This window comes from Silene latifolia, chromosome 7 (assembly GCF_048544455.1).
Source record: "Silene latifolia isolate original U9 population chromosome 7, ASM4854445v1, whole genome shotgun sequence".
Lineage (NCBI taxonomy): Eukaryota > Viridiplantae > Streptophyta > Magnoliopsida > Caryophyllales > Caryophyllaceae > Silene > Silene latifolia.
Genome location: NC_133532.1, coordinates 108,365,086 through 108,390,733, shown reverse-complemented (window position 1 = coordinate 108,390,733; position 25,648 = coordinate 108,365,086). Strand labels below are relative to the sequence as shown.

The 25,648-nt window shown below is 34.6% G+C and overlaps 3 protein-coding genes across 5 annotated transcripts; 1 reads left to right on the top strand and 2 right to left on the bottom strand.

Moving 5' to 3' along the window:
* The first annotated feature begins 7,585 nt into the window (after positions 1 to 7,585).
* LOC141592504 (uncharacterized) lies at positions 7,586 to 11,113 on the top strand. Of its 2 annotated transcripts, none has more exons than XM_074413208.1 (4): positions 7,586 to 8,016; positions 9,941 to 10,093; positions 10,476 to 10,651; positions 10,865 to 11,113. In XM_074413208.1, exons 1-4 carry the CDS (start codon positions 7,879 to 7,881, stop codon positions 10,989 to 10,991), a joined length of 594 nt encoding a protein of 197 aa, XP_074269309.1. In that variant the 5' UTR covers positions 7,586 to 7,878; the 3' UTR covers positions 10,992 to 11,113. The 2 variants fall into 2 exon arrangements, with proteins under 2 accessions (XP_074269309.1, XP_074269311.1); XM_074413210.1 differs by having other exon boundaries at positions 7,762 to 8,016; positions 10,476 to 10,726.
* Positions 11,114 to 11,942: 829 nt separating this feature from the next.
* LOC141590497 (uncharacterized) lies at positions 11,943 to 12,905 on the bottom strand. Its single transcript, XM_074411088.1, has one exon. The coding sequence runs from the start codon at positions 12,903 to 12,905 to the stop codon at positions 11,943 to 11,945; it is 963 nt and encodes a 320-aa protein (XP_074267189.1).
* A 1,808-nt stretch (positions 12,906 to 14,713) lies between these two features.
* Positions 14,714 to 21,694, bottom strand: LOC141592503 (uncharacterized). Of its 2 annotated transcripts, XM_074413207.1 has the most exons (7): positions 21,172 to 21,487; positions 19,553 to 21,054; positions 18,262 to 18,689; positions 17,933 to 18,094; positions 16,036 to 16,111; positions 15,745 to 15,900; positions 14,714 to 15,288 (listed from the first exon to the last, which is right to left on the bottom strand). In XM_074413207.1, the coding sequence occupies exons 1-7, from the start codon at positions 21,395 to 21,397 to the stop codon at positions 15,148 to 15,150; spliced, it is 2,691 nt and encodes an 896-aa protein (XP_074269308.1). In that variant the 5' UTR covers positions 21,398 to 21,487; the 3' UTR covers positions 14,714 to 15,147. The 2 variants fall into 2 exon arrangements, with proteins under 2 accessions (XP_074269308.1, XP_074269307.1); XM_074413206.1 differs by having other exon boundaries at positions 19,553 to 21,694.
* Between the last annotated feature and the right edge of the window lie 3,954 nt (positions 21,695 to 25,648).

The window sequence follows — 25,648 nt, the reverse complement described above, 5'->3', positions numbered from 1 at the left end:
TGAACAAGGTTGAACTCCTCTTTACAAGTATATATGAGATCTAGGGTTTGTGTTGTAAAGGGAGGTTTTTCTTTGTAGATGAATGTAAAATAGTGTTATTTCACTTTTATAATGGGGATAAAGACATTTAATTTTTTTTCTAATTAGTCATGATGTGTTGAATGCATGTCAATTGGAAGTCAAATCAACTACATGCATGCATGCCAAATTTATGCCATTTCGTTTCTTGCTTACATGGCAAACACAATCAAATCAAATCAATTGTAATTCTTTTTGTGTTGTGTTTAGTCAAATTAAAATAATTTATACGGAGGACTTAATAGGAGTAATTTAATATACAAAATGAAACATAAAATCAATCCACATTTTTAACTATTAATAGATATTCATATGTTATATATAAGCGAAACCAAAGAAAATTGATGAAAATAAAACCGATTGAAATGGAAAGTATTAAAAACCCACATTTAATATTCATTTACTTAATTAATTGACACCATGCATGCCCACTAAATTACATAGAATTTAAACGAGAAAGAGCGGCTCTTAGGGAGACATTCTCTTCCATGATTTTGATCATCTCCTCCTTTGCTAGTTTGAGATCTCGTAAAGCAGATGCAATATCTGTCTGCATCTTCTCCAACTCCGGCATAAAGCCATGAATGGTGGCCACCTTGAGTGGGATCTAAACATTAGCAAGGAAGAGGTTGTTCTTCCTCTCGATTTCCTCTAAGCGATGTATGAAACAATTTTTGTACTCGATTGTTATCAATGTTAAAGTAATGTTCTGATCCATTATTTTGAAGGAAATTTGAAGTTTAGGTTTTAAAAGTTTAGGGTTTGGAGAGATTGAAAGAAAAATTAGATAACGGGTTGGGTAAGAGATGTGGTTAGCATTTACTGAATATATGTAGTATATATATAAAATAACTAGTGTGAGACGTGTCGTTTCATATGCCACAAGAGTTTATTTAATTAATAAATTTAAATTAATGTTTTTCTGTTTAGGAAGTTGCTTTAAAATTAATATGCTTAGGAAATGACTATGTGTCCTTTAATCTTCCGATACAATGAATTGTATTTTAATAAATATTAATTAATATAATTCCGAGTATATTTTTGTTTAAGAAGTTATTTTTTAAATATAGTTTGAAGGTGATTATTTTATTTATCATACTATGTACTTTATTTAAAACAGATATTAATTTGAATGTTAACTCAAAATTAAAATGACGTCATATAGTTAACATTCAAATTCGAACAAAATATAAAAGGAGTAGAAGAGAAAACCCAACAATGTTAGTACTAAATTGGAGTAATATTAAGATAAACTTAAATAAGAAAAGTACAACATAATAATATTACTAAAATAAAACATGCATAAATATTAATTGGAAATTAAATACATAAATATATTAATAAAGACTAATTTAAGGATTTTAAAGCCTTTAGATTCTCTTCAAGTTCTTTCCTAAGGTCGATGCATTTTTCATAAGAACCAAACAAGGATTGTATGAGATCACCCGCTTCCTTTTCAATCTCCTTAATGCCCTCTGCATAACAATGGTTGCGAGTTTCAATCGCACTAACAATCATCTTCATCACTCTCAACTCTTGTTCAAGTACTATTTGAATGTTTTTTTTCTAAATTGGCGATCAATCCCATTGATATACCACTTAGGTTTGCCATTTCAAAACGTTCGGATTTTTAGATAGAAGACAGAGAGAACTATTGTTCTTGTAAATGGTTTTCTTTTAGAATGATTAATGTATGTTAATTCCCGAATATTTAAAATTGAATTTGTGACCTTTGGTGAACCGTGTCGTGAATGATACACTTGCAAACAATTGCCACTTGCAAACAATACCCCGCTTGTTCAATAGATAATAATGACAATAATACACCCAAAAATCGAAATAGATAACAATTCACCGGGACGGAGGGTGTATAAAAGAGTTAGAAGAAGAGAAAACCCAACAATGTTACTAATTTAGAAATAATATTAAGATTAACTAAAAAAAAGTACAACATAATTATATGACTAAAATAAAACATGAATAAATATTGATTGAAAAAAGGATGTATAAATAATATCTCTTAATCCTTATTAATAATGAACTTTAAAGCGTCAATATCCTCTTCAAATCCTTTTCAAAGATTGTTAAATTTTTCATTAATGCCCAACACGTATTTGATGAAATCATCCGCGTCCTTTTCCATTTCCTTAATGCCCCTTGAATAACAATCGTTACGAGTTTCAATCGCCCCGACAACCACCTTCATTGCTTTCAACTCGTGTTCACGAAGTGTGAAAATTTGTTCTTCTAAAAATACCAACGATTCAATTAACAAATCATTAAGATTTCTCATTTGAAAAATTTTAGTTGATTTATTTAGAGACAAGATAGAAGGTGAAATAGTATATAAAGATAAAAATAGTTACGAGTACGTTTTAGAATGAGTACTTTGGGTTAACTCCCCACTATTTATAATTAAGTTGCTGACTTTTGGTGTACCATGACACCAATGAATTAAGTTAAATTATTTAATTAAATTAAACTAAATTTAATTAAAATTTACTTAATATCTATAAAATAATATTAAAAGGGTAGCCTAAAAATGCCACATAGACAATGCCACATAAGATGAAAAAAAGCCACGTACACTATAACAATGTGACTTGACAAACTAATATGACATGGATTACAATTTATTATTATATTGCATTAATTTAATTCATTTATTTTCTTTAAAAATTCATCCATATTTCATCTATAAAATAATATTAAAAGGGTAGCCTAAAAATGCCACATTGGATGAAAAAAAGCCACGTACACTATAACAATGTGACTTGGCAAACTAATATGACATGGATTACAATTTATTATTATATTGCATTAATTTAATTCATTTATTTTCTTTAAAAATTCATCCATATTCCATTAGCTTTAAACTTAATTAACTCAAAAAAAAAAACTACAATAAAAAAATATGCATTAACTATAAGTTAATAATTTTAAGATATTTCATATGGAATAGTATGATATGTATTCGAAATAAAAAAAACTGAATACATAAGAAATTAAGAACGAAGAAGAATAAATGAAGTTGAAAACGAAAAAAAATTATATTGTCACTAATTCACTACTTTTTTTAAAGGCACTAATTCACCATTGTTGTTACTATAACTTTGTTGTATATAGAAGATGTTTTACATAACTAATTAATCGACAAACGAGTATTAAAGATCATATAAAATATTTTCTTAGGAAAATATAAAATATATAGAAAAGAAAATATTTATTTAATTTAAGTAATTTACAAACAAATTTTGTAAATACTTAAGTGAAATTAATTACTAATAATAGAATTTTAAAAGGGTAGTAATACCGTGTATTTAGTTCATGAAATTATTTCACGTAAAGGATAAGGTTTTGGAAAATATAAAATATATGGAAAAGAAAATATTTATTTAATTTAAGTAATTTACAAATAAATTCTATAAATAATTAAGTAAATTAAACACTAATAATAGAATTTTAAAAGGGTAGTAATACCATGTATTTAGTTCATGAAATTATTTCACGTAAAGGATAAGGTTTTGTAAAAAAAAAAAATTGCATTGTTTAGCAATATATTTAGTAAGTAAAACTAAAATAATTATATTTATAATTTTGTATTCATGGTGAATTTAAATGAGACCTTCTTCATTCCACTTTTATTGTTTAATTATCCTTTAAAATTTATTACAAATTAATTGTTTTTTCTAAATTTAGTATGATAAATGACTTAACTATTAGTATATATATACAATATAATAAAAAGGCAAGATGATTAGTTTATTATTTGACGTGTGTCATGCTAAATAATTTTAAGTGCCACATTTTATGTTATTTTTCACTACATTTTATTGGAATAGTAAGAGACTATGAGTTGGTATGTATAAATTATGACACAATGAATTATCATAATTAATTTTATTAGGGAAATTATGATACAATGAATTTATGATACAATGAATTTGCATAATTAAGTGTATTAGTGGTGACTTTTTAGTTGCTCGCTGAGTTTGTATAAATACCTCCTCATAGAGAAATAAGAGAACCAAGCAAATACAAAATCAATATTGCAACTCTCTAAAGTCAAACACATTTTATATCACCCCTCCTTAATTCTGTATGGGTCATGTAAAATGTACATTAAAGACAAACATTCCATCCGCCTCCGTTTTATTATGCTTTGAAAATCAATGGTTCAATTTCATATAAATTTTGGATCTAAAAGGCGCTACATTGCTACTAAAGTTTAAACTTTTTAGTTTGTTTGCATGTTGATTTCTCCTGATTGTTCATAGTTTTCATAGTATAAAGCTATAAATTTTAAATATTAATTTTTCTATTGGTTAATAAAAAATTAATCTACACAAATATAATTAAAGTCTACCTAAAAACACATTACTTAACCACATCACATACTCTAAATCCCTCCCCTAACTTATTAAACAAATTAATGTGAAAAAAATAATAATTCAAAGCTTAAACAAATTAATAATTACCCATTTTTAATGGCATAAATGCCAAAGAATTCCATCTATAAGACTACGTCTTCGTTCTTGATTGATAGCTTTCAAATATCACTAAACTTAAAGCCAAGGTTCTCATGACTTCCCCCCTCCAAGACCAACGACTTGTAATTATTTAATATTGAAATACGAGCAGCATCATTGATCATCATCCTCTTTTTGAAATAGTCATTTATATGTCTAAACCCAACAAAAAAACGGCTTTTTTTAGGATCCATCTCATGGTTGTGCACTAAATGGCATTTCGTTATCTTCACTATGTCTTCATCGTCGAAATAATGGGACTCAATGTAAACCTGGCAGGCATCCTTGGTTTTAGCAGCATGACCACAACAAAGCCTTAATGCATATGATACCGTGGTTCATTATTAAAGGAACCTTTTCTTGAAACACCGTCTTTCTTGTACTTGTCAAAGAGTTTATTAGAACGAATGTACCATGAAAACCTCTTCTTATATGCGTATGAGTGGGCGAAAGCTGCGAGTTCTTCAGATGACTTGTAAGTCAAACCTACAACAGGCTTAACAATGTTATCGTTCTCAGCAGCAGTAACGATGGTGTCATCATCATCCACTGGACCGTCGCCATACAACTGGACATAGTCTCTGATTAAATCACCATTGCCATTATCTTCTGCTTCACCATTGCCATTAGTTTCTGCTGCTCGTGAACATTCGGCTTCTTCATACACGTTATTGAGATCAAAAATCGAGCGCCATTTAATCAAATGTTGAACGAGTATTAAAAAATAAGGTTTCGAAATTTTTAATTTTACAATATTAATCACTGTATTTTTTTTTTGAGTATAAGTTACTGTATTTAATTTTAGAGTTGTTTAAGTAATGAAAATAATAAGAGTGATAAAGTGTTAATTATAAAGATTAGATTAAAATAAGTGTTAATTAATATTGTGGTTAATACTACTCCCGCCAAATCCCTCCCATATTTCCCTCCAAACAAAAAAAGAATCTTTGGCTTACCTTTACACGTGGCGTGCGCTGACTGGTCCGTGTACCAAGCCCTTGTACACGTCGTGTACATCTAACATCTTTGTTGGACTGTGTATTTTTGCTTATTAATTTCCGTCAAAACTTTCAAGATCGAGGCATTTTTGGTTGTTTTTGTGATTTTTTTCAAGTTTAATTACTGTAATTTGGAGATGGTTAGGAGGAGCAGTGGGGCGATGGATTGGGGTTTATGTTTATAGGCTTTCTGGCTTTAAGATTAGGGAAGAAAGAACAATTAAGAAGAAGCTCATAATAAATAAAAGAAATTCCAGAAAGAAAGAGAGAAAAAGAACAAAAAGGAAGGGGTCGAGGAAGGAGAAATAAATAGAAAATGACCGGTGTCAACAGGTAAACAAAATGATCTAGTGCAATCAGAGAAGAGTGTAAGATAGTTAGAATTATAGTGGGTTAAATCATAGTTCAGAGCATTATAGGAAGGGCATCCATGGTATGGATTATTTCCATTAATTAATCCTTTTATTTTTGGAGAACATTTCATATGGATTTATCATATTTTGCACAAATTTTATATACCAAGTATGTTTTAAACTACTAGTTGAATGTATTATGCTACTTATCTCCGTGAGTAAGTCGTAAATTTCAAGCCCATTTAGACCCACAAGCTCGATTTAGCCCGTACGGATTGGGTTTGGGCTCGCTAAATAAGTTCACACATAATCACCTCTAACTCTCAACCAAAGAAGGAACACGACCACTTCAAAACTCCAAAACTTGTAATGTTCTTGAAGTGTACTATGTTTGGGGTCTATAAAGCTGGAAACTTGTAACTTAATAACTTTGCCCTTAAAAACAAGGGTAAAACGAATTCTGAAAAGATACGATAAAAAATGATCTTTCAATAACTCAATGAGAGAAGTGTTCTAACTTAATGTTGTTGAATTGTACTATGTCTTTTCAAAGTTTTGATATTGCGAAAGTGGTGATTATAAATGTAGTATTAGGCCCTATAACTTTGATAAAAAGTGAAATTCAAACTAGTTCTTTATTTTCAACCAAAATTACATTAAAAAATTCAATTTCATTCATCAATACAATTTATATGTATACAATAAAACTTATTAAAAATATAAAATTGTGTAGGCAATTTATTACACATTGTTGGAAAAAAATATTTGAATGAATTAAATGAGATTGGAACTTGTTAACGTACTCTCATATGTATGTGAATTATAATAAAATTAGTAAAAAAATATTCTAAAAATTATGTTAATAAATTAAATAAATACTTTTAAAATGTTAATACTTATTTAATGTACAATGAACTTATATATAAAATAATTTAATGATATGATTTAAGTTGAAAAGAGAAATTGAGTTACATTTCACTTTGTCAAAGTTATGCAGTCTAATTACTACATTTGTAAGTTATGGGGTTTAATATCACAATTGGCTAAAGTTATGGAGGCTACTTTCGCGTTTTTTATATAGTGTAAAACACTCTACTAGAAGTCTAGAATACTTACGGAGCATTTTTTTAACTGCAAAAAAAAAAGGGTTTTTCATGTGCTACTCTCGAGTTTTTTCGATTTTTACGGGGCGCCCCTCATCTTTTGAAAACATCATTGGTATCCCGAAACTTAATGAAAACTTTTTAAAATACCTAAAAAGCTTTAATCTGTCAATTTTAAATGTTTAGTTTATGCATTTCTATTGATTTTTTTGGCATTAATTTGTTAACCTTTTATCACATATTATGTTTACTCAATTTTAAATATATTTTCTTTATTAATTTTTTTTTTGATGACGAGGGGGTTGAATCCCCCCGGGTCCATGCATTCCCGCACCACCACATGGACCATGTAGGCCACCCCCTTCGGGGGCTGCTGCAGTGACAAAGTGATCAACCCCTAGCTGGTAGTCGAACCCGAACCCGCGACCTCTCAACTCCTGCATTTCTGCAAGCTTCAAGGTTTAACCCGACTACCACTGAACTAACACCCCTTGATTTTCTTTATTAAATTTAAATCTTAGAAAACTCAAATTTTATTAGTTTAGGTATTTTATGAGATGTTTTAAAACAATCAAATACCGCATAGAAATCGAAAAAACACGAGGACAACCCGTAAAAAATCTCAAAAAAAAAACACGAACATTTTGGGCACGAATTCGAGTCGAGTTTAACCAAATTTGAGCCGATAGAACTCTAGAAAGACCTCGGCCACCTCTGAGTAAAATTCCGAGAACTTGTAAACTGTGTGGGGTGCTATAAAGGTGGAGACTCGTGAGTTAATTTTGCAGTTAGAAACAAGGATAACTCGTATTCAAAAATGGATGCGAATTCGGGTTTAAATGAGGAAGAACCCTCTTCATGGGATGAACTTTACAATGTTGATTTGGTGCCTTCTCAATTATTTTTCAAGTTTCGCAAACAAGTTCAAGGCTTCAGACTTGGTGTTAATTTAGAGGTATGTATTCCACTGCCCCTTTCTCTTTCTATATTGAATCAAATATATCAATTGCTACTCGCTTTAATTTGTCTCGTTCATTTGTTTACCTTTTGATTAAAATACCTCGAATAAAAAGGGTAAGCAAATGATTGAGGTGAAGGGAGTATTACTTATTACTCCGTATAATGGAAGATTACATTGGCATATTTGAATTGTTTTTCAAGTATTTGAGTTGAAAGTAAGAAGTGGGAGGGCTTAAATTTGTTAGTACTTGCTAGATTTGTATCTGTGATTCACATAATTTAGCTTTCTACTAGCTCTGTCCCCGTCATTTGTTCGCTTTTTTATTCGTTGTGTGGGTATTTTAATAAAAGGTAAACGAATGACTAGGGCACGGGAGTAAATGGTGGCTTTGTGGAATTGTGGTTTACGGAGTGTTTGTTAATTAGGTATTTTGTTCTTCAGCTTTAATACTCCCTCCGTCCCGGTCATTTGTTGTCCTTTGGTTTTGGCACAAAAACTAAGGAAAAGGAAGGGGGGCAATTACTAAATGACAAGTAGAATAAATTGAGTATGAATGATCAAATTACTTATCAAATTTATTCTTAAAATAGAAAGGACAACAAATGACTGAGACACTCAAAAATGGAAAAGGACAACAAATTACCGGGATAGAGGGAGTACTTGATAACAAGTTTCTTTGTTACTGACAATGTGGAAGGACACAAATGTCTGTAAAGAAGATTTAGTTCAGTTTAAATAAGCATCCGCATGCTCGTATCTATTGTTCCTTACCCGGAGTCCACTGCGAGGTGTTTTCCTTTGGACAATTGATGTATGATAAGTTGATAAGCATGTACAGTAGCTGATGGATAATTCATGTCGAACATTGTGTACTGGATGATTGTTGTTGATCGTTTTACTGTTGTTCTGTCCATGTTGAAGGAATTTTGTGTTGTTGTTGATGGTGTACTGCTGCCTGTTGTACTTCCCATTGCTTGCATTTCTGTGTTGTATTTGGACTCCAATTGAGATTGTGTCGGAAATCGCCTAGTTGGTTTAACAAATAAGCCTAAAGGTTAGTTGTATGTTCGGATTATCAGTTTCTGATGCCCAATATGGAGTGGAAGTAGACTGATTTTTTTTTCATGTGTTTGGTTCATTTTTTTTTTCTTTCAATTAAGCTCGTAAAATATATTCTCATCAATCCAAAAACTCAAAAATAACTAACCCATTTATATTCTCATATCGATCAGTCTCATGATAGTAATGTATTGTTATTATCCACCCTTGTTAGGTTTTAACTACCTAAGAAGGGTAAACTATGATCTTTGTGGTATAAATTGCTGCTCTTGTTTGAAATTAACTTAGTACGATGGAATCTGCTAAATTGTCATATTCGTGGTGATAATTGTTGCTTGTGGTCTTGTAAGATGTTTGCTGTTAACTTATAATCAATGTCAACTTTGATCCTCTACTCCTGCGCCATACTTGTATTTGTCACGACCCTCAATAATATGGGTAAGAAACCTATGTTTGCACTTACCAATGGACACTTTTGCTAGTGGAAAAGAGGAGGCAAAGTAGAGGAAAATGTTATATGAAGCATTCCAGTCTTATTTAAAAACTTTGGTTTGAAGATGTGTCCAAATAGGGCAATAACTATACCCACATTTTAGAATAGAGTGTCAAGTCTCACAATTTGAGACATGACAAGTTCCGTAATTGGATATGTACCCATGTCCGGCATGGCGGCACGTGTATCAAGAGGGGAAAAAAGGAGTTTGGTAAATGTTAGAGATTAGAGCTTATGCTATCTTTCAAGATCCGTAACGAATGGAAAAGAAACTGCGATAGATAAAAAATATATCGTTGCTCAAGTTAATGGAATATTAGCTCACTTCAAGGACCACATGTTTGATGCACTGACGTTGTGCTGCAGTTTTATAATGCACCAATCAATGATTTCCAGACAAAGCTAGTACTGAAGCCCTTATCACATGAGCGAAGATGGAAGTTCATTTATGAACCTATTCGTCAAGAGGTGCGCGTCGTCTCCAAGAAGATTCCTGTTACTAAGTTCCTTAATTTACAGGTAACTCTTTGTGCTGCTTTTTCTCTCTTCTAATCCCTCTTTAGAACTCAAGAATACAGAGTTAAGATGCTATAATCGATCATGTTCAAGTAAGGTCGTTACCCTCTTGGCCTCTTCTAATTACTGCTACTTCGACACTTCAATTTTGGGGCCATATCCGTGTTCAACGTGATTCTCAAAAATATGGGTACAAAATCCTTACCCGACTTATCGATTTGATACTTCTCCTATTAGATACAAAAAAAAAAGTTGCATGAAAATTGAAAACACTAGAGAAGAATATAGTAGCTGAAGCATATACATAGTATGTTTTAAGCCTTATATGTCATATGTCTATGCATTTCACTTCAAATTATCTGTATATATTTAATCAAATATGCAGGTTGGTATTGGGCATAACTTTGCACTAAATGCAATTGGATGGAAATGGAAGCTCAATTCATGTTTTGGGGGAGATGGTTTCTCTTTTATCCAGAATAAAACGTCAGTGGGATTATGTGATGGTGTGGATTTCCGGTTTGGTTGGAAGGCTGACTATGTTCTTCCTGAGATCACCGGGTGTGTTTTCAGACCCTTGTGCTCTACTCTTTTTTGTGAGCAAAAAACTTAAATGAGAAGGTTTCACTTTCACATGTAAGACATATCCACGGTGGCTTATCTTCTTCGGCTTACCAGTAACTTGTGTCGGCATTCACTTTTGTTAATAGTAATGGTGGGTGCCTGAGTTTTCATGAGTTAATTGACATTTTTCGGATTGTTTTGCTTTGGTAGGGCTCTTGGCACGGGTGAACCTCTATTCAACATGAAGTCAGGACGTTTACATGCATCGCTTGACAGAGTGGAGACGATCTTTACTCATGGAAATGATAGTGAATTTAGTGCTAAATGTGAATCGTAAGTTTGATAACTGTTTTATTTTTCCCTTTTTCGAGCTACAATTGTACATACGTTTTTCTTCTATTTCCAGATTCAGTTTAAAACTTTTTTATCCTTGCTTTGAATGCCATCATTTTGTGTCTATCGCCACTCTTTCACGTTGCGCATGCTCTGCCTTTCTAATTCATGCGTTTAGTGATGCCTTATTCGCGAAGAATGCATGTTTTTTGTCTTAAAATAATAGTGCCTTTAAGCACCTACATTCATCATTAGTAACTTGTGGTAGTGGCTCTATTAGTGTGGCATTGGTGAATGGTGTTACGGCCGCAATATTTCAGCGTAATGCCTTTGTACTACTTGAATTCCCATTCCCTATGATCCTGGAATCCTAGTATTAGGTATGTCAACTTTGTTTCCACCTACACTCTTAGTTTTTTTAAGTGTATAATCGTCTTAACAAGCATTTTCAAAGAGCCGAGTGATATTGGGATTCTGTTTCCAACCCCTTTGGAATCCATTTTCATTTATTTTTCACGATATATATTTTGGCATGAAAGAATCTGAACTATGAACATGGTTCAGAGATGACCCAACCTTTCACTTATCAAAAAATGGTGGTTATGAGACGTTCTGCTAAAGCTGATAAGAGTGATAGCTATGTTGCCCCTGTTTATGCTGAAGTTGCATTACTCAGAATGTACTCGCCAAATCGCTAGGAATGTGAGTAAAATGATGAATATTGTTGAAAGCGACTGTTTGGGTGTCATCAAGGATCTAGGAGCTAACTGCTAAGAGGAAGGATCAATTCAAAGAGTGGGTATTGATACATATCAATGAGTTGTTTGGTTCGTACCTGAAACTCGAATAGTTTGATTAATAGAATCAATCGGTTATAGGAATGAAAAAGTGTCGATTGTCTCTCTTTTATATCTTTTCATCTTTTTTTTTTTTTGGCAACTGGTAAAAAAGATTCCTAGGCCACTGTCATGGCACGCCTTGCTAACTGGTCCGCCGCAGCATTTCTTTCCCTACAAAAATAACTAAAGCATAAACAATGAAAGTTAGCCGAAAGGACATTGATGTCATCGAGGATGCCTGCAATAAGATAGTGCCTTTTTCCGTTGCCTGCCCATTGGAATAGAAGTTGTAGACAATCTGATGAAACTTCCACATGAAGGAATCCGCAGTCTCTAGCCCATATAAGAGCCTTCATAACTCCTATAGCCTCGGCTTGTAATGGACTATCTGAAAAGCCCCTCCCGCTGCCATTACATATCACATTTCCTTCCGAATCCATAGCAACCCATCCCCATGACGCGTGACACGATTTCCGCCAGCTTGCGTCAACCATAAGTCTGATCATAGAACAAGAACCAAAAGTTCCCGTAACATAAACTGGGTTTCCATTTCGAAGGGTATTCAAGTCCATTGTGTGGTCCGTTTGCCCATACTCCGTCACGTCATTAGATCCTTGCACTTCCTGAGATTTTGACTCCTTCACCGCATTCAAAGCATCGCTAACCAAACGGTTATAAACCTGAAAGAAAGCCTCAGAAACGAACCTTTCTCCCCTGAATCTAGCATTATTACGTAAATTCCACAAAGATACAATAATAGCAAGGAATCGAGTTGTTTGTACCTCCCACTCATCAAGAGTTCGTAGGTAAAGGATCCAATTGATAATCCAATCTCTAGCACTGTTGTGTCTCGTTTGAGCAGTATTCACACCTAGGGGTGAACCTGCCCATACCCTAGCCGTAATCTCACAATCCTTGAAAATGTGATCCACAGTTTCGATAGCCTCACAGAACGGTTGACATAAGCAGCATGAAGAATTCCATGGTATATGTCGTCTCTCAAACTCCGCTCCCACTGACAGGGAATTAGAAAGAATCTTCCATACCAAAATCTTACAACATATTTTAAATTCTAACATAAAATGTAATAATATTGAGCTTTAATTTTTTTCACCTTACAATCAACTCTTACCACCCTACTCTTATCCTCATTTTTTTCCAACTCTCGAGAAACATACCCACATTACTCGTATTCGGGTGCAAGTAACATGAGTCCATTTTTGAAATAAAGGTCAAAAATAAAATATTTGTTGTTTTGGGTCGGTTTTGAAAATATTTGTCAAAATGGTGTCCCCGTAGGCTCGGGATTTCTAGACCTGAAATACGCCACTACTAATGGCGTGTTTTGTGAAGGAAACACGTCATTAGCAGTGGCGTCTCTTTACAACAATTTTTTTCCTCAACTGACTGAACTTTAAAAAAAAAAAAAAATTCATAAGACACGCCCTAGGGGGTGGCGTGTTTCCCCTCCGAAACCCGCCATTCCCAATGGCGTGATTGTTTTAGTCCATTTTTTAATGAAGTTTCTTTCCCTACTCATTATAAACACGCCATTGGTAGTGGCGTGTTTTAGGTCCAGAAATCCCGAGCCTACGTGGACACCATTTTGATAAATATTTTCAAAACCGACCCAAAACGACAAATATTTTATTTTTGACCATTATTTCAAAAATGGATTCAAGTAACATCGACGATAATCAAATGTTATGTTCCAAAATTGTTTCATTTTTCAATTAGTATGAAAATTTTATAATTTACTTTGAATAAAAGTCTCCTGTGAGATTTCTTTTCTTGTCTTTATAGTTTTATTTTTACATATTTTAGAATTTAAGGTCCATTTTATTTGTGTTATTATGGGGATGAGTATTTCGTTAATGGTTTATCACACATACTTTTACTGAGTCCATTTTTGAAATAATGGTCAAAAATAAAATATTTGTCGTTTTGGGTCGGTTTTGAAAATATTTGTCAAAATGGTGTCCACGTATGCTCGGGATTTCTAGACCTGAAACACGCCATTAGTAGTGGCGTGTTTTGTGAAAGAAACACGCCATTAGCAGTGGCGTGTCTTTACAACAATTTTTTTTCCTCAACTGACTGAACTTTAAAAAAAAAAAAAAAAAAAAAAAAATTTACATAAGACACGCCATAGGGGGTGGCGTGTTTCCCCTCCGAAACCCGCCATTCCCAATGGCGTGTTTGTTTTAGTCGATTTTTTAATGAAGTTTCTTTCCCTACTCATTATAAACACGCCATTAGTAGTGGCGTGTTTTAGGTCCAGAAATCCCGAGCCTACGTGGACACCATTTTGACAAATATTTTCAAAACCGACCCAAAACGACAAATATTTTAGTTTTGACCATTATTTCAAAAATGGATTCACTTTTACTAGATGCAATTTATTTGTCAACAATCATTGAGCAATACGGGCATTCATAGCCCTTGCTTTAAACAAAAAAGGAATTTACACTAATTGTTTCTCACTAGAAAACATCAACTCTTGAACATAGTAGTCAAAATACATTGCTCAAACTCGAAAGTTCAGATGCCGAATTCAGCAAGGCTTCACGGCCTGCAATATCTAAGGGTGTGAAACTTGCAGACATCAATGGTACCCAGTACTACCCACAAATTGTGGGGCAGGGGGCTCGAATATACGCATCTTTAACCCTATATATTTGCAATACCGAGAAGTTGGTTCCAAATGGCTCAAGATAAAAATTATGTTGAGAACTACATTAAAAGACAGCTACTTCATAGTTAAAAGGAAGATTAATCACTTCAGTGAGTCATCTTGCATTGTTCCATCATAATCCACAACTAAAGAGTAAAGAGCTTTCGGAAATGAAAACAAAGAAACTTGCAAACAGCGTCAAAATTAAGGAGACGCCAAATATCAGAATAGTAAATGGATTATCAGGGCACACCAGAAGTCGAGCCACAAATGTCAATCAAGTACAGAATAGCCACAAATACAGTTTCTATTTGATATCTCAACATATTGATCCAAATATACTGATTAAAAAAGATAAGCTTGCCAAGTAAATGTAGTGCATATAGCGCTATCAATTACCATTGACAAAAAATGTGGCAAGCTGTAAATGTCGAGTTACAATTTACATCTAAAAATTATGTCAATTATGTCATCCCTATTCCCTTCTATCTCACTGCAAAATGGGGAGCAAAAGACACTGGCAAAAACAAACGCACGATTCAGCCTGTTGAACCTAATTGAACCTTTCTGAGTTCCGATCACATTTTCTTGTTGTATGAAGGTTTACCAGCAAAAAGAATTTGGAATTGACGAATTAATCCCCATAATCAAAATGAGGGTACTGCAGAATAGTACAAGGGACCTTGTTGAAAATCTGGCCTCTTGATATTCTCTAGAATCGGCGTCAATTTCATCCCAACAACATGTAAATGTGGGTTAGAGTGACCATCAATAAATGTCTTTGTTATCTGCCAAAAACGCATCATGGACATATTAGAGAAAAATTTAAGAAACTTTTATAAAAACCAACTAAGTATCTTACAGCAGAGAAGGAATATTGTATGAGATGTGCAAACCCTTACGAGTAGTTGTGAAAAATGAGATGTTCAGAGTTCAGACTCTGAGAATACAGCTACAACAACAGCCCATCAATTATAAGGAATTCTATTCGCGCCATTTTCTTGTGTTTTCTAAAATAAACTATTGTATGTTTTGTTCGGGGGAGGGGAGTTAACAAGCTACGAAAGAAGAGAATATTCATTATTGAGTTAGATTGTTCTGCACAATATGTATCTCCTTTCCTGCATCATGGCTTTTAGTCCGAAAAATAAAATACGAATTTCATCTACGTTCACAAAGCTAGTCCAAAAGCAAGGCGAGCAGGGTGCATGATACCAAATCATATAAGAAACGACGGGGCGTACCTGACTGCAACCAAAAATTTTAAGCAAACTTAATGAGGTGCAGCTGTCTGCAATAAGTCCCAGTGCATCATCCGTAAGACTGCGACACCACGAGAGATCCAAGCTCTCTAAATTCTTGCATCGCCGAGCAAGGGAAATAGTTGTATTCTGGCCAACCTGTATATACATCATAAAAACTTTTAATAATACAAGCTACAAACTGCTAAACTATAAGCTCTCCAAGATGATATAAAAAAAAAAACAAGCAGGAATGATTAACCATTAATGAAATTATGAAAAGGTGCATAATACCTTGAGGACATTATTAAGAGAGAGTTCCTTTAAAGATTCACCAGAGGTTTCAAAAAATGCAGCAATAGCATCATCACTGTCAAAAAACGGTTATAACGTCAGCATTTCCTATAGTTGCTATCGCCAGTAAGCAGAGTAATTGGTTAAAGTTCGCAAGTGAACTGAATCTAAAACCCATCACTGAATAAATGTATAACTCTAACAAATCATTAGGTATCATACTGAAATTCCAATTACCTTGTAATTCGACTATTTCTGTGATGCAGTAATGTTTATCTCTACTTGTATATATTTATATGATTTGAAAGCTTGATCTTAAAATCTATGATGCTCGGACTCGGGTACGACGTACGGATACGAATCCTTGTGTCCGACACTTGAAGTCATAAATTTTAGGACACGAGGACACGAATAACCTATGATACTCGGACTCGGCAGTTTACCGTATGTACCCGTGTCCGTACGACCCGACACGGATACGGAATTTGTATCCGGTCGCCATGAAGAAAATTGGACATCTCCATGAAGCAAGTAAAAGTTTTTTTTTTTAACAAAAGAAAGAGGTAGAGGATGAAGTATATATATAGTAGGAGATGAAGAGTTTGCATAGGGAATAATGAAAGAGAGATAAAGATTACAAAAAGTTGTTATTAAAAGAGAATTTTATATGGGGAGGTGTTATCTCAGGGGCAATAAAATATTAATTACTTAAATGAGAGAGAGAAATAATACATGACACCTAGACTAAAATAAATATAAAGTCAAGTTAAAGACTTAAATGAGACCAGTAAAAGGTTTATAATTAAAGAGTTGACCGTGTCCAAATATTAAAGTCGGGTACATTGACTATGTCCAAAACTTGTCGTATCCGTTAGTTATTCGTGTCCTCGTATCCTAAAATTTATACTTCAAGTGTCAGACACAAGAATTCGTATCCGTATCCGTACGTCGTACCCGAGTCCGAGCATCATAGCGAATAACTAACGGATACAACAAGTTTTGGACATGGTCAATGTACCTGCCTTTAATATTTGGACACGGTCAACTCTTTAATTATAAACCTTTCACTGGTCTCATTTAAGTCTTTAACTTGACTTTATATTCATTTTAGTCTAGGTGTCATGTATTTATAATTAATATTTTATTGCCATGAGATAACACCTCCCCTGCCTGAGATAACACCTCCCCATATAAAATTCTCTTTTAATAACACCTACTTTTTGTCCAACGGTAATCTTTCTCTCTCTTTCATTATTTCCTATGCAAACTCTTCATCTCCTACTACATATACTTCATCCTCTACCTCTATCTTCTGTTACAAAAAAACTTTTACTTGCTTCATGGAAGTGTCCCATTTTCTTCATGGCGACCAGATACGAATTCCGTGTCCATATCCGTGTCGAGTCGTACGGACACGGGTACAGAGGGTAAACTGCCGAGTTCGAATATCATAGTTAAAATCTGCTTGCAGGGCAATGACAAACAAAGGTGGGACAAAACCGAGCAATTAAAATCTTACTGTTCCTCACCTCCTTCAATAAACTCAAGGAATTAGTACATACTTAAAAAGACACAAATGGAATGCCACTCAGCAACAGGAGATCAATCACAAAACCTGGATGCATCAAACAGTAAACTCATGACATGTAACCCCCACTGAATGCAACATTTGACTCCTAATTGCATCAATAATAATGCAACCTTGAACCTAATGTGTAACAGTTAAAAGAACATATGATGATCAGTGAGAAGAGGGATTCTATGAGAAAATTGACAATCAAAAGATTAAATCTATAAGCTGCAACGAGAGAACCCCATGACAAAGTAGTATATAAGTTCCTGGATAGAAACTGGGAAGAGGCGACAAGGTTAAATAAAGAAATAATCTAGAATGAACCTGAATGCATTGCGGCATAGTCGCAGATCTTGAATTCCATGACAGCCATTGGCAAGATGTGCCATACCAATGTCGGTTAGCTTTCTCAAATAGCTCAGATCAAGCACACATAACTGAGAACAAGTTTCAGAAATAACCTTCATGGAAAAATCCGTCAAGTTTCTGCAATAGATGAAAGTAATGAACTAAACAGCCAAAATTTAAACGGAATAATCATAACCATATTCTAAATCTTAAACAGAAGGATCAGATAACAAAAAGAAGAGACTTACACACAATTAGTCTAAATCTTAAACAGAAGGATCAGATAACAAAAAGAAGAGACTTACACACAATTAGCCAAAACAAGCTCCTTTATGTTTTGACCATTTGAAGTCAAGAGATTTTTGATAAATTTGTCTGAAACACTACTTATTCCCCTAAGTGACAATACTTCCAGTCGAACTAGTCTCTGTAGCGAAGGAAGAATGTTCATGGCATTTAAAGTGTCGCAATCATCAAGATACAGTTCATGCACAATAGACCCAAGTGAATCAGCAATATTTTTGATGCTGACATCAGTCAAAAGAGAACACTGACTGAGGTTCAATGATCTTAGTACAGGGGCAGCAGAAACAATCACATTCAATCCAGCATCTGAAATACGGCAAGCACCCTTCAATGAGATTGTTGTAAGAACAGGTAGCCCCTTTGGCGCTACAGCCTTGAGCAATGAAGCATCTGATATACAGTGTCCAGATAGGTCAAGCTGAAGAACCTGATTAGAGATAAGATGTAAAATTTGATCCAAGTTAATGCACACCCCAACCATATTAGCCATTAGACTGCACTAAGATAGGAGTATCAATCAAAATTTATAAACACATGGCAAGGTCGTGCTTTAAATAATAACTATGGAAGACCTTTAACATCTCTAAACAAAAGGAAACTAGCACAGCAGCTACTCGTTTGGCCAAGGTATAAGGACGTGGCTCAAACCTTCAGAGAAAGAACATTTGCTACTAAATATGCCTCCAGCACGTCATTCCAGTATTCCACATAATATATTAATAAACCACTTCTCCTAAAATCCTGGACATATCTATAGAAAAATTTCGAACAACTTTTTTTACAAGGGTCGCACATTCTATCTACTTTACCACACTCCAAAACCCATAGAAAGAACTCCTTACCCAAGGAGTTACTCCTAAACAAGGAGTCGCCAACCATGGTTGGTTTTTCCCAAGGAACTTCAGAAGGACCAATTCATGTTACAAATAAACCATCATCGGTGCCTTAAGCTAAGCTACTTCACACTACATTTGGCACAATAACATCATTCAATGGAAGAAATTCACATCAAGGAGACCATACACTTGCAAATCTCACATTAAAAAATTTGTAGATTCACAGTACGAAAAGATAGATATACAAGCACAAAAACATCAAAATTATTTGGGTAAGACGGTAAGTTGAAGAATTATATATTCTAAAAATAAAGGCATAATACTATCACAGATAGCATAGAAGATAGTTGTTTACGAAGTACGAACGATTCATTGTTGACAACAATACATCGTTCCAAACCAAAGGCGTCATTTCCAACAACCATATAACAGGGTGAAATTTCAGCAGTATTACCGTTAATTTGCTTGTGTCACAACCCTTGATTGAACTCTCAAACTCTTCCTCTTCAAGCCATGAACAATCAGCAACGCGGATCTCTGAAGGGGACCCTTGGAGAAGAAGGCTGAAGAAATGTGCATTCATCTTCCTAGAATCACAAAGCATCTGACAAAGCCTATGCCTCAAAACATCAGGCACATAGTTAAGGGAACCAATAGCGTTGACATTTTCAGAGAGAACTTTCAAACACATGCTCTGCAAAGACGGAACTCTTGGCCTTTTCCAGTCCGAACCCCTTTCTTTCCTAGGAGTCCAAGAAATTAAGGGCATCCCTCCTTCTCCTGAACACGAGTAACGTACTTGCTTGCCCAAGTTCTTTTCCCTATCTCTTATAATTTTCATAGCAGTTGAAAATGGTCCAGGCCAATCCTCAACATTAGGAACTCTATTATCCCCTTCAGGCACTTCCGCTTCGTCCTCATGGCCTTCTCCAACTAAAATACCTTCACCATTCACTTGTGCCCTTGGTAATCCCTCGTCATCGTCCATACTAAAATGAGCGTATTTATGGGCATTAAGTCTCGCAATATGTTTTTGCTTGTCCTTCATATACTTCACCCTTGAAAGCTGATCATCCCTTAGCCCAACATTCACCCCTCTGTCAATTTCACCTCCCAAACTAACCCCTTGATCCAGTTCCACATCAACATTCAAACCCTCGCATGACAAATACAACCCTAATTGCAAATTCACATCATTATCGTCATCATCAACATCAACATTCTCATTCTCATTCTCATTCTCATTCTCATTCTCATTCTCATTCTCATCAGCCAAAACATAATCTACCCCTTTCCCCTTCTCCTCTCTCGTATACCTCCTCGGACTCCCCAAATCACCATTACTCAAGAGACCCTTCCCTTTCTCTTCCCTCGTATACTTCTTTGGACTCCTCAAACCCTCCTCGACTTTAACCGAACTCAAACCATCATTCTCCCGCACACTATCCCAAACACTCAACCTCCTGATCTTCTTTTTGCTCTTATCCTCCTCGTCGCTGCCAATCGAAACTCTTTTAGAAACCCTGGCACCAGACCTTAAACTCAAAACCTCATTCTCCACAACTTCCTCCTTAATCCCATCAATTTGACCTAACCGTTTCACATTATCAACTACCTTATCTAAATCAATATCAGAAATCCCAACACTACCACTATCACTATCACTACCATCCTTCTCACCGCCATTAATCGAAACTCTTTTCAATACTCTAGTACCAAACCTACGACTCAAAACCCCATTCTCCGCAACTTCCTCCTTAATCACATCAATTTGACCTAACCGTTTCACATTACCAACGACCTTATCTAAATCAACATCAGAAACCCGAACACTATCACTGTAATTCCCATCCTCCTCGCCGCCACTGATGGAAACTCTTTTCAAAATCCTAGTACCAGACCTAAGACTCAAAACCTCATCTGCCACAACTTCCTCCTTAATCGCATCAATTTGACCTAATAATTTCACATTTTCAACCTCAGAAACCCTAACCCTAACTCTAGCTATATCACTAACACAATCATTACCACTATAACTACCATCAAGTTGAGTGAAATTAACAGAAGCGTTACCGTTAGCGTTTAAAACGGCGTCGTTGCGACGGCGATTAGAAGTGGGACACGCAGCGTCGGGAGAGAGGCGTAGACTACGGCGGCGAGGAGGAGTCAGAGACGGAGAGAGAGATTCGGCGGTTTTAGCAGGGGTTGGGGGTTGGCCGACGGTGGTTATCGGAGGTGGAGTTGATTTTTGGTGCGGTGATGTAGGCGACGGGATATCGCGAGAGCGGAGGAGAGGCATTGTTTACGGCGGAGGGTGCGGCGATGAGAGAGAAAGTGCGGCGGAGTTGGCGGTGATGAGAGAGAATATATGGATAGGGGGTATTTGTGGGGGTTTTATAGGGAGGTGTGAATGGGAAATGTGGTTTTTTGTGTGTAGGACACTAGGGGTTAGTGTCGAGTACGGAAAGACGCGAGACTTACGGGGGAAGCTTTATCGTTTCCCGCCAATTTGATAATGTTGTTGCTAACTTGCTACTCGTACTATGCTCGTCTCCATTTCTCGATTTTATTCACGTTTGACTTTACGGTTTTTAATGCGATACCAATTCACGGACGGCCAATGATATTTACAGGCCTTATTCTAAGGAGTTGTTTGGTTGATCATGAAACTTAATTTACTTGAATTTCATGGAAATTAATTTCCTACATTCAATTCGTTTGGTTGATCATGAAACTTAATTTTCCTAGGAACTTGAATTTCATGGTAATTAATTTCCTACATTCAATTCGGGTGAGTTGACAAAATTGTTTGGTTGCTTATGTAGAAATTAAATTTCATGGGAACTTACAATGACCAAGGGGGAGTAGGCGAGTCAATTCCTACGTCATATAGGCATTAGAAGTTTCTGGGAACTTCTAATTCCTCCATTTTCCAGAAAATATGACAACCAAACAACTCATGTTTTTACAATTTATGGAATTTTCCAATTCTCGTGTTTTTCAAATATCAATCAAACAACCCCTAAATTTTATTATGAGGCTCATATAATATAGTTGTAAAAAATTAACATGTTATTTTATTTTTATCAATCATTAAATTTTATCAATTGCAAACTTTAACAATTAAAAGTTTATTGAATATTATTTTTATTACTACTCCCTCCGTCTCGATCAATAGTTATCTATTGTTTTTTGACACAAATACCAAAAAAAGAAATGAATGGATTTGAACCACACAAAACTACAACTCCACATGCTTATGAAAGTTGGTTCACGAAAAACTTTCAAAAAGAGAAATACATAACTATTGATTGATACACACAAAAATAGAAATAGATAATTATTGACCGGCGCGGAGGGAGTATAATTTTATTTAAGATACGTTAAAACTCTACATGTTTTAAAATGATAACTAGTTTTGGGACCCGTGGAATCACGGGTTTTCTATTTTTACTTTGTCATTTGTATTTCCCGTAAACTTTTAATAATGTAGTTGCCTTTATTTGAGTTATTTTTCTAAAGTAGTGTTGTGAAATTATAAAGTTGTCATTTCGTTTTGGAATTATAACTAATACTTCTAATTGCCAAACACTTTTACCTAGTCTTTCATACACTTACCTTCCCCATTTCGTTAACAAACGTACCGACATCATCTCTCATCAACCCCTATCACTACGCCAAATCGAACCATCAATAAGAAGCGTATCCCAACGGTTTAATGCATTTAATAACGACTCTTAGATTACCGTTTTCAAAATATTGGCGGAAACCTAGACCGCGCTAATAAGAATAACGGTTTCCGTTGAAAAACATTCTTATTATAATGTGACAATGGTTGTATAACAAACCGTTATCAAATACGTATAAGGGTTTCCATAAACTCGTTATATAATCACCCTTATCAACGGTTGTTAGACAACCGTTACCAGTTTAAGAAACGGCGTTTCGAAAACCGTTACAAAATTAAGACCAGCAACGGTTTTTGGCACCCGTTGTTATGTTATAGCTACGGGTTTCTTGCAACCGTTATCATTTGCTATTATGATATAACGGTTCCTCTGTACCCGTTGTCATTTATCATTTACGGGTGAAAAATAACCGTTATATACGTTTTTCAATGTAAAATATTCAACTGATGCATGTATGATAAATAACGAACCGTTGCATGCATTGTTTTGTTTGACCATTATTTACTATTCGTCCATTATTATATCCACACATGCATACATATTTTTCTATAAATATATCACTTATAATGTGATCAATTAACCATATTCACCAATTCAACATTCAATTAATCATAGCCTATAATTTAATTAAAAATATTACACTTCGATCACCATGTCGTCGTCTTCTACACCCGCCGAATCACAATCAAATACGCGCTATGTCCATCCTATTACGTGTATTATACACAACCTTTTAATCAAATATGATAACAATGGTAAGGCTTTTTCGAAAAGTTTTACTTGGATGAGAGATATGCTTTGTCAAGGTGGTTATACGAACGTTAAAAAGGTCCACCCAGCTTGGACTAAAGTTCATGGTTTTCTTGGTTACGCAATGATCGAATTTGAAGGTTTTGGGAAGAAACTGGAATCTTTTCGTCAAGCGAGAAAACTCCAGATAAGATACGAGGATCATGATGCTGGGAAGAAAAATTATTATACGGATGATGTTTATGGATTGCAACCGATTGTGACATTAATCTATTAAGAACATATCGACACTATATTGACACTGTGCCTCGTTCATTGGAGGCAGAACAAGTGCCTCTTAATAATCCACATATTGAATTCTCAATATTTATCGCAATCGCAGGGGAATTACAAGATGATTATGTTAATTAATTAATTATTATTATTATTGTAATTAATGGTTTTAAAACCGCGCGTCTTTTAATTTCTTATTATGTATGTGTTTTTCTTGAATAATATATGCGTGGTAGTGTATTTTATTGTCTAATTATTTATTGCAAATTACGTAGGTTTAATTTAAAATATTTGTTAATAAGTCAACTTTTACATTAAATTAACACAAAATCTCATTATAGACGGCACATATCCGTCTATAATTAAAGAAGGGCCAAATACAATACCATATTTCTAATAGGACAAGCAACAAGTGGGGTGGTGGGGACCAAAAATATCATCACTTTCAAGCTATTTGACCCGTCTTTAGTTATAGACGGATATATCCGTCTATAGCAAGACTAGTTGATTAAATTAATTACCAACGGTTTTGAGAAAACTTATAAATGTGACTATAAATGTTCAAGCATCATCTACTAACATTCATTAATCAAATCACAATATTTTATCCCCATTACACAAATTTGAAACAACATGGCAATGAATCCTAATTTTATCAACAACGAAGAATGGCTTACACAAACGATTGAAGATGATGAGAAGGTTCTCGCCGGGCTTCCCACCGATCAACACCCATTAATCAAAGCATCCCTTGAACATCAACGGAATTATTGGATTAAGAGGCGTGAAGCAGTCCGGCTTGTCAACAAAGCCTCATCATTATCATCATCTTCATACCCTCGTCGTCCTGTTACTCGCAACTTGGGCGACCGAGGAGATATGTTGAGTTTTACTCTTCCAACCTTATCTCCACATGCAAGTCGTGTCCTTGCATATATTCAATCTGTTATTGCAAAATATGAAGCCAATGACCCCGGAAGTTAGCGGTATACCAGAGTGGCGTGATTGGTGGCAGGTTGAGAAGCGCTTTTTACACTTAACCGGGGTTGTTCCGGCTTATTATACATCTTTTGATTTATGATAGTTGCTGTAATGTATTTGATTTAAAATTAAATGAAATGATCATTTTGAAAGTGTTGAGTTATGCTTGTTTGATTTGCTTCCATTTTTTGAACTACATAGATCGATCGAAGAATCAAGATCCGTTTCGCTCGTAATACTCATCAACAACGGTTCACCTGCAACCATTGTCAATTGGTTCATCATCAACAGTTCAGCTACAACCGTTGTAAATTGGTTCAATAACAACGGTTAGCCTACAACTGCAACCATTGTAAATTTTTTTCATGAACAACGGTTCACCTACAACCGCTGTCAATCGTGACGTTCTAACTTCAACGAGCACCGTTTATTAATTATTTGACCATATGACTCAATATATTAAAAAAAAAATAAAAAAAAATGTAAGATATGACGATACGACTCATTATATTAAAAAATAATTAATTGTTTGACTATAGGGTATTTTTTAAGCCGTGTGCTAGTTGCTAATACTTCGTATTTATCATTATTCTTGATTTTCCCCCACTTGCTATCCCAATTGCCTAATTGAGGAAAGAAGTTTGTACTAACTTAATACGGATTATCAAATATGGAAGATGCTTTTTTTTTTTGCGGGAAAAACTTGACACAATGAAAGATAAATGACAACGGTTAGGCACCAACCAATGTAATATAATGACAACAATTACGGGTTTATAATCAACCGTGGTCATATTGCAAAATATAGAATACGGTTTCGCTTGACCCGTGTTTACTAGTTTCAATAAAATATTCAA

What these genes read in the sequence shown, in the direction of transcription:
- LOC141590497 (XM_074411088.1), bottom strand. Translation starts at nt 12,905, where the DNA reads ATGTTAGAATTTAAAATATGTTGTAAGATTTTGGTATGGAAGATTCTT.
- LOC141592504 (XM_074413208.1), top strand. Translation starts at nt 7,879, where the DNA reads ATGGATGCGAATTCGGGTTTAAATGAGGAAGAACCCTCTTCATGGGAT. An exon ending in GACTTGGTGTTAATTTAGAG is followed by an intron (nt 8,017 to 9,940) that starts GTATGTATTCCA and finishes GTTGTGCTGCAG; the next exon opens with TTTTATAATGCACCAATCAA. An exon ending in CTAAGTTCCTTAATTTACAG is followed by an intron (nt 10,094 to 10,475) that starts GTAACTCTTTGT and finishes TCAAATATGCAG; the next exon opens with GTTGGTATTGGGCATAACTT.
- LOC141592503 (XM_074413206.1), bottom strand. Translation starts at nt 21,397, where the DNA reads ATGCCTCTCCTCCGCTCTCGCGATATCCCGTCGCCTACATCACCGCAC. An exon ending in CTCTTAATAATGTCCTCAAG is followed by an intron (nt 15,901 to 16,035) that starts GTATTATGCACC and finishes ATGTATATACAG; the next exon opens with GTTGGCCAGAATACAACTAT. An exon ending in AAATTTTTGGTTGCAGTCAG is followed by an intron (nt 15,289 to 15,744) that starts GTACGCCCCGTC and finishes CGTTTTTGGCAG; the next exon opens with ATAACAAAGACATTTATTGA.